The 8,206-nt window shown below is 33.2% G+C and overlaps 1 protein-coding gene across 1 annotated transcript; it reads right to left on the bottom strand.

Moving 5' to 3' along the window:
* Nucleotides 1-1,149: 1,149 nt before the first annotated feature.
* Nucleotides 1,150-1,964, bottom strand: LOC108361510 (trypsin theta-like). Its single transcript, XM_017614139.1, has one exon. It carries the CDS (start codon nucleotides 1,870-1,872, stop codon nucleotides 1,189-1,191), a length of 684 nt encoding a protein of 227 aa, XP_017469628.1. The 5' UTR covers nucleotides 1,873-1,964; the 3' UTR covers nucleotides 1,150-1,188.
* Nucleotides 1,965-8,206: the final 6,242 nt, after the last annotated feature.

Here is an 8,206-nt window from a genome sequence, read left to right as displayed (position 1 = left end):
GCAACTCTCCCCAAAAATTTTTTCGGCAGTAAAATTTCCTAAACCTCTTCAGTTTGATACGCATATTGCAATATTCCATTAATCTTATAAATTAACTTAAATTAAAATTTTCAAACAGGTGGCAACCTTCAAAAAAAAATTCCGCCTTTATAGACTTCTTTCTTTTGACGCCCATATTGTAATATTCGCTCTTTGTAATCAATTTACTTAACTTGCAATTTTCAAAAAGGTGGTAACTTTCTAATTTTTTCTTTCTATATTTTAAGTTAGACATCTAGCAATAAATCGGTAAAAACTGAATTCAATTCCATGCATTAGTTTTCGGGTGGTGCGCGTGCAAACATACAGACAGACACAAATTTTAAAAATGGTTGATTTAGCTTCTTTTGCTCTATTAAAGAAACCTCCCCCGCATTAATTTTTCTTTAATATCTATAATGTACAGACATCGGCCTGTTACAATTTTATTATATGTATAGATTAAATTTACAAATAAATACATCTTTAGTTTTAATTTTGGCCGATATGTATGACTTTATATCATCCGAAGAAGTGTCTTTAACAAATCTAGAGACAAAGGTTGATCTTCTTGGAGTAATTACAACCAACATTTTGATATTGTCTTCAGAAATGCGGGATTTCGAGTTATTCGGAGGAACTATGATTGGTAGTGCAGCTTTAGTGTCGATGACATCTGAAATGAATGAACGCTTTTGGTTTTCTGAAACATTTTACAACATTTCCTGAAATACAATTGCGTTTTACCGAATTTCATTTGGCCTTAACTGAAATACATTAACTCTTTTCCGAAATACATTACAGTTTCTCTGATATATAATTGTGTTTTTCTGAATTTCCAACAGTATTTCAGAAAAAGGCTTACACTGAATTTTTTATTAAGTTTTGGAACCAATGATATCTTTAAAATTTCAAAGTCCTCTTAAAAAATCCTGACGCTAGAGGGAAAAACTTAAAGCGCAGTTCTGCAATACTTCGCTCCTAGTTTTGTGAGTTTTTTTTTGTAATGTTGACTTTCGCTCATTGTAATCAACGTAAACGGCTCACTTGTTGAATTGGTATAGCCCATAGGCTTTGTTTTACACTGACGTAATAAAATATTTGCCTTAATTAAAAACAACGATATTTATAATATGCTGAAATTATTATACTTTATTGTATAAGTACTTTTTACAAAACACTTTCGACCCACAATTTCAAAACTGGAACGTCAGAGTAAATAGCTGGACTGCCTTTGTTGCCACATCCATAACCCCAGGATACAACACCAACCAACTTATTGTCTGCCACCAGAGGACTTCCAGGCAATCCACCACAAGCTTCGTTCGCAGCCAAACCGCAGAACTGTGAATCGAAGAGATCACCGTCTTCGTATTTGTAGCCTTGAGTAACGCATACCTTGGCGCTGGTGATAGTTTCAGATACTTCTACCACTGAATTGTTTGCATCCCAACCGATGAGTAGACCACTGGAAGGTAAGCTGTTTGCCAATCCAAGGTAGGTGCTAACAGTTACGGCTTCGGCCAACTTCACGATAGCGATGTCATTCTCATTGGTTTCAATATCGTAGGCGCCATCAAAAGTAGATGAATCGATTTTAACGGTCTGAGCACCATTGTTGACACCAACGACAAATGCGCTTACATCGTAGTTAGTCAAACAGGAGGCGGCAGTGACAACGATTTTGGAATTGATTAAAGCACCACCGCAGACAATGGTTCCATCGGCTAGCTGCAAGCTTACCAGGTACGGGTGAGCGCTAATAGAGGCAGCTGTACCACCTACAATTCCATCAGCTTGGGCGCCTGTAGCTGCCACCAACAGCAATAAAGTGCAAATGAATTTGTTGGCCATTTTGGTAGTTGTCGTAAGGAATGCTCAGTGCGAAACTTTCAACTGTGCCTTACTTGAGTTTTTGCGCCCTTATATACTGTTTATACTGAATATGCTCGTTATAGTTAACACCTGAAAAAACAGCCACGAAGCAAAAAGTTTACGAAGTAATTCGATAATTTCATTATGTAAGATACTTTTCTTGTTATTTGAACAACTGTATGTGCATATTTAGATAGATCGTGTGATTGGTAACAAAATTTTCCGTCTTGAAACAAAAGTTTAAATACTTACTAAAACATTATTTAACCTAAGCTATAAATAAACCAAGGACCGTAAATAGCAGTTATTTTTCCAACAGTTAATCTTGGCCAGATATTTTTTAAGTTCGAAATAAAAGTCTTTCCGGATAGTAAATAAACCGCTTATCTAAATTAAACAAATTTGGTACCAAATGAAAGAGGACTTAAATATGTAGATTTAAACAGAAATAACGAACAAAGGTTACCGCTTCTATTTAAATTTCTTTATAATTTAATAAAAAAGAAATTCATATACCTGACCCAAATTTTGTTCTGTAGTAATTAAAAATTATTTTTTATTAAAATATTTTTCAATAGCTGGCTTTCGCTGGCTTTCAGTTTTAAAGCCAATTTAGTCCTCTTTCAGTTGATAACAAACTTGTTCAATTCGGATAAGCAATTATTTATTATTATTAGAAAAATACACATATTTTCGACTAAAAAATATCTGGCCAAGTTTAACTGTTGAAAAAAGTAACTGTTGTTTACGGTTTCTGAAATAAACAAGTAAAGAAGTAGGTATACTTTCGGGCATAACCGAACTTTATATACCCGGCGCAGGTATCAATATCGACATTTCGACTTTCTCTAAATTATCTTTGCATGATAAGCAGTGGTGTTTTTCCCGATTTCAAACCTTTTCGATAATATGCTGAGTTAGACTTAATGAAATAATTGAACCAAGTTTGGTAAAAATCGATAAAGCGGTTACCGAGATAGTTAGTTTAGTTGAATAAACTTACTGATTTATCGCAGTTTTCGTGTTTATGTCAGTTACCGTTATATGGTGGATGGGCGTGGTTATTTCCCGATTTCAAAACAAGGTTCGTACCGGATTTGGTAAAGATAGGTGAAGCGGCTACTGAGATACACAATTTCATCACAAGTGGGCGGGGTCACGCCCATTTTTCAAAAATTTTATAAAAATATTATTTTTTACCAAAATTTTACTTCAAATATTAATTTTCAACAATACCGTTATATGGGAAGTGGGTGTGGTTAAAGTCCGATTTCGTCCATTTTCAATACCGACCTACCTTGGATAAAGGGCAACCTGCGTGCAAAATTTCCTTAAGATATCTAAATTTTTGCTTGAGTTATCGTTTACAAGGACGGATGGTGGGACGGGCGGACGGACAGACAGACATGGCTTAATCGATTTATTTTCTCATTCTAATCTTTTATGTATACATTTGTCTATATCTGTTTCGATTCGTTTTGGCTTTCACAAACAACCGTTATGTGAACAAAGTTCGGGTATATAAATAATAATAACAAAATATAAATAATAATAATAGGTTGCTATAAAAACTGCGAAAAATGTTTATTCAAAAAAGCAGGTTCTACGATGAGCAGAATCCGATATATAACGATTTGAAGAAGTACATGATTAGTCAGAATCACGAGAAAAGCAAACTTTGACAGATCATACCTCCGAAGAAAAAAAAAGAATACGTGTTAGCTTATTTCATGTATAGAAACCCACAAACAAAAATTTGAAGCGAATCGGAGATATGACATAATTTTCTTTTTTTACGAAATCCATCCGACTTAAAAAAGAATGGCTCATATATAAGCGAGTCATTTCAGCATGCTACTGTGGCTGCTTTCGTCACTCGCGCGCACTGCCGTGCGCTGTAGTTAAATTAAGTCTAGACTAACTGAGCTTTTAGGTAGGTCGGCGTTTGCGCAGAAAAGTCAAGAGACAAATTGGCGCTCAACGTGGGGCACTTTATTGCAAAAGTTCGGTTTTTTTTCTTATTTAAATATTCATATATTTTTTCTTTATTTATTTATTTTGACAGCAGGTGGCCAGACGTTTATTTACTATTCGGGACGGAGTACTAGTGGAGCGAAACCACCTGACAAAAAAACCAAGACGAAGCCTAAAGATTACTAAGTAATTCGATCATTTTATTACTTAAGTCAAGAAAATACTTTAAGCACTTAAGCAACTGTGCTTTGCACAAATGTATTTTAGATAGATCACGTAATTGAAACCTTAATAGTTCGTCTCGAAAAATAAAATTATACAATTTACTTTTCCGTTATTTAAATAATTAGGCATTATTATACCTAAGGTATAAATAAAAAATAAAAATTATAATTTGCAATAAAAACAATTTGACATATATAAATATGGGTGCTCGCCTCCATCCGTTTTGCCGTTGAGCGTCCGTGCTATTTTACTTACAAATGAATATTTGTGGGAACGTGGTTGCACTACGATGGTATGATTTCTTTCGTGAAATGTTCGTCCAAATTTCCGTAACATATTAAAGAACTAAAAAGCGAAATTCTCTTCACACATATGTATGCCTAGAATAGTAGCGCTGTGATTCCATATGGAATACTAATCCCTGTCGATGTCATGCGTTTTACCGATGGTCTTATTTCCACCTGTGAGATCTTTGCCAAGCCAAGCGTGCGTAATATTCTTCTATGATCCTGCAACTTCAGCATTGGTCCGATGTACCATATAAGCCAATAAACGTCCTTATACGGAAACTCAGGAGCACAGATGAGGAGGGCCAAGAATCCTCCCTGTCCCACAGGATGAAAAGTTTTCGCGTACATTGGCTAAATGAGTCGCGTGATCTCATGAATATCGTTCAAATGAAGCCATTGATATGCATACCTATCGTGTTCCTTCTTGGACAAATGTGGTCGAATCTTTCCTTGTCAATTCGCCACTTTTACAGTTCGTATTAATATTTTTGAATTGGCTTCTTTGACTATTACTGCTGTAATAACGGCCGCCGCGAGCAACGTCGTCAATCGGAGATAAAAGTAAATTCGTCTAAGATAAACATATTTAGGGCCAAAGCAGAACAAACCTCGTGAGGGTTTCTATATACATATTTCGGCGTCATCCATTGGTTCCCTTTTCTGCAAAACCTTTGCTTGTCATGAAATGAATACCCATTATGAATTCTAAATACCTAAACTCTAGCTGGTCCATTTTTAGCAAAGGAATTTTTCATCATACAGGTAGTCACGCTGCGAGTTTGAACGAAATCGGTTAATAAATACGACTTTTGTAAGTAACTCTACTCCAGCGCCACCAGCGTGTTGTCTAGTAGCCACATATGCAAGGTATAACCTCCGACATTTTGATTGGGCTCTATTGAGTGGTTTTTGAGTTTAGTTCGCAAAACGGAAATGGCTATAATTTTATGTATGTAATATGTTTCGATTGAAAAAAAAATCATCATGAAAGTAATATTTAAACGTTTCGAATTTGTATTAACAAAATAGGTTCATAAATAACTCGCCTTTCGCGCCACCTAGCGGCTCCGTTTTTGGTAAACGTATTTTCCATCATGCTGAAACTATACCTTTTGAATTTATAAGAAATCGGTTCATAAATAACATTATAAATAACATTTATAAATAAATATAATAGGGCCATATATGCAGGGTATAATCTCTGAAAATTTTACTGAAATCTATCCAGTAGTTTTTAAGTTAACTCCGAACAGCGGAAATTACAATTATTTTATATACATATATATGTATAGATATATAAGTATGTAGATATAAATTATGCATACAATAAAAGAATTGCAATTAAATGAAGTTCACATAAATTTTTTATAAACATTTTTATCTTATATATATAAATAAGTGGACGTTTTTGGTGTGACCTNGTATGTAGATATAAATTATGCATACAATAAAAGAATTGCAATTAAATGAAGTTCACATAAATTTTTTATCAACATTTTTATCTTATATATATAAATAAGTGGACGTTTTTGGTGTGACCTCATAACTTGATAACGGCTTCACCGAATTCAACCAAATTTATGTGGCATATTCGATCTACCATGCAGATGGTTTATGCGAAGTTTTCCCGAATTCGGAAAAGGGGGTGTGGCACCTCCCATACTAACTAAAATGTTTATGTTGTATATCTCTTGGAATATTTGTGGTAGAGTACTGAATATTAGTATAGAGGTATATCAAATAATTCCATACTCATGGAGAAAAATGGGCGGTATTGGAAAAGAGGGCGTGGCACCTCCCATCTTATAATAAAAAATAAGTGCAAGATTTCAACCAAATTTATACGGTATAGTCGGGCTATCATGCAGATGGTTTGTGTTAAGTTTCCCCGAATTCGGAAAAGGCGACGATGCACCACCCATACTAACAAAAATTTTAATCTGGTATATCTCTTGAAATATTTGTGGTAGATTACTGGAATTGGTACGTGGCCTTTTCAAGAGTTGGCATTCCCAATTGTTTATTTATTCATACCCAAGATGGAAAAACCAAAAATGTTGTATATCCAAATGTGTTGGCTTAAGATTTAAAATAAAGAATCCAAAATTTTGAAATAAAACAAATGATAAATTTTCATATAGAAAAATTGCAGGATTTTTCATTCATTTTTCAATATTTGGTGTAGAGAAGCACACCGGGGTACCGCTAGTACTTTTTAAATAATTTTGTTTTATTAGAAGCTCCGATTAAATACAACGACTGCTTTATCGATGTTATATGCATGATGTCAAAAACGTCGATAATGATGTTTAACATGTTTAACATAACAACCGGCCCTTAAAAATTAAACAATTAGAGACTTTAGCAAAGAAAAAGATGTAAAAACTTTGACTCTTAAATCAGGATAAGTGAAGTGTATTGTTATTTTAGTTTTTGAATTATATACCTGAAATATTGAATTTATTTTTGAGAAATTTATTGAAGTATTTTTTTTAATAATGAATTTAAAGTATATATTTATTATCTGTATATTAATACGCTAACATAAATTTTATCACCGGTGGTTTGGCGATTCTACAGAACCGGTTTCAAAACTAAGAACATCATTGGAAAGCATGAATGATAGCAAATACCTCGCACAATTACTCGTTTAAATTGGTTTTTGTATCTTAATCCTGTTAAACGAATCACATGTTTCTTCCCAGCTACCAAAAGGGTGGCCTAAGTACCTAAACGGAAATTTTACCCGAGCTAAGCCTTCGTTTGTCGCTCGCTTACAAAAAAAAAATGCAACTATAGCTGTCGTTGCAATTTTCCCAATTTGGATTGTGTTCACCGCTTTTTTACTTTACTTTAAGAAATAAATGATAACGGTTAAGACAAAAAAGTGAAGCAAAATTGAAGATAACGACAAAAATGAAAATAATGATATATACAGAAGAATTAGGGTAACTAAGGGCGCAAGAAAATTTATTGAAAATTTTTTATAGGAATCGAAATAAATTAAGTAAAAAAAATTTAATTGTCGAAAGTTATGGGACTATCGAAATTTGTCAAGTTAATGGAATTTATCGATATTTATTGAATTATTAGAGATAGAATTAACGAAATTTATCGAGTTATCGATATTTATTGATTTAGTGAAATTGGTTGATATGTCGCATCGAAGTTTTTATGAATTTTCAAAATATATCGAGTTAATACAAATAGTGTATCGCATACAAATAAAATAGTTTACGATGATTTCATATAAAAATGTTCAAAGATAAAATATGTAGTGTATAAGCAGATGCTTTCAGACAAATGGGCTCAAAAGGTATTTCTAAATAATTGTACATAATTTTTTCGTGGACTAACTGCTAGGGAATCAATAAAAAGTATGGCGTACTTAAATATGAATATTTTGAATAATGGTCTGATTATGCATCATACTTCGCATAACTTCGCACAACTTCGCATAAACTTCAAACTGTAATTTCGTATGTACTTTGTATGTATTTTGTATTATTCCATTGCCCAGAAATTAGCAGAACTTTTAAGAACTTAGCGATCTGTTGAGTTTAGATTTCGCTTCACATTTTCTTAAGTTACATTTTTGTGCACTGGTACAAATGGTTGTGCGAAGTTATGCGAAGTATGCATAATCAAACTCTAAAGAAGCGCACAGTTAAAGTTTAAAATTTTTCTCAAAACTATACTCTTCATTACTCCAGCAACGATTTTATTATTCTGATTAATAAAATATTTGCCATAATTAAAAACAATATTTATATGCATGTTCAAATTATTATACCTTATTTATTATGTATGTATATAGGTAATTT

The sequence above is a fragment of the Rhagoletis zephyria genome, unplaced genomic scaffold, assembly GCF_001687245.7.
Source record: "Rhagoletis zephyria isolate East Lansing unplaced genomic scaffold, Rhagoletis_zephyria_1.1 Rzeph_scaffold_00778, whole genome shotgun sequence".
Lineage (NCBI taxonomy): Eukaryota > Metazoa > Arthropoda > Insecta > Diptera > Tephritidae > Rhagoletis > Rhagoletis zephyria.
The sequence above is the reverse complement of the archived record's forward strand: the minus strand, read 5'-3'. Positions and strand labels throughout refer to the sequence as shown.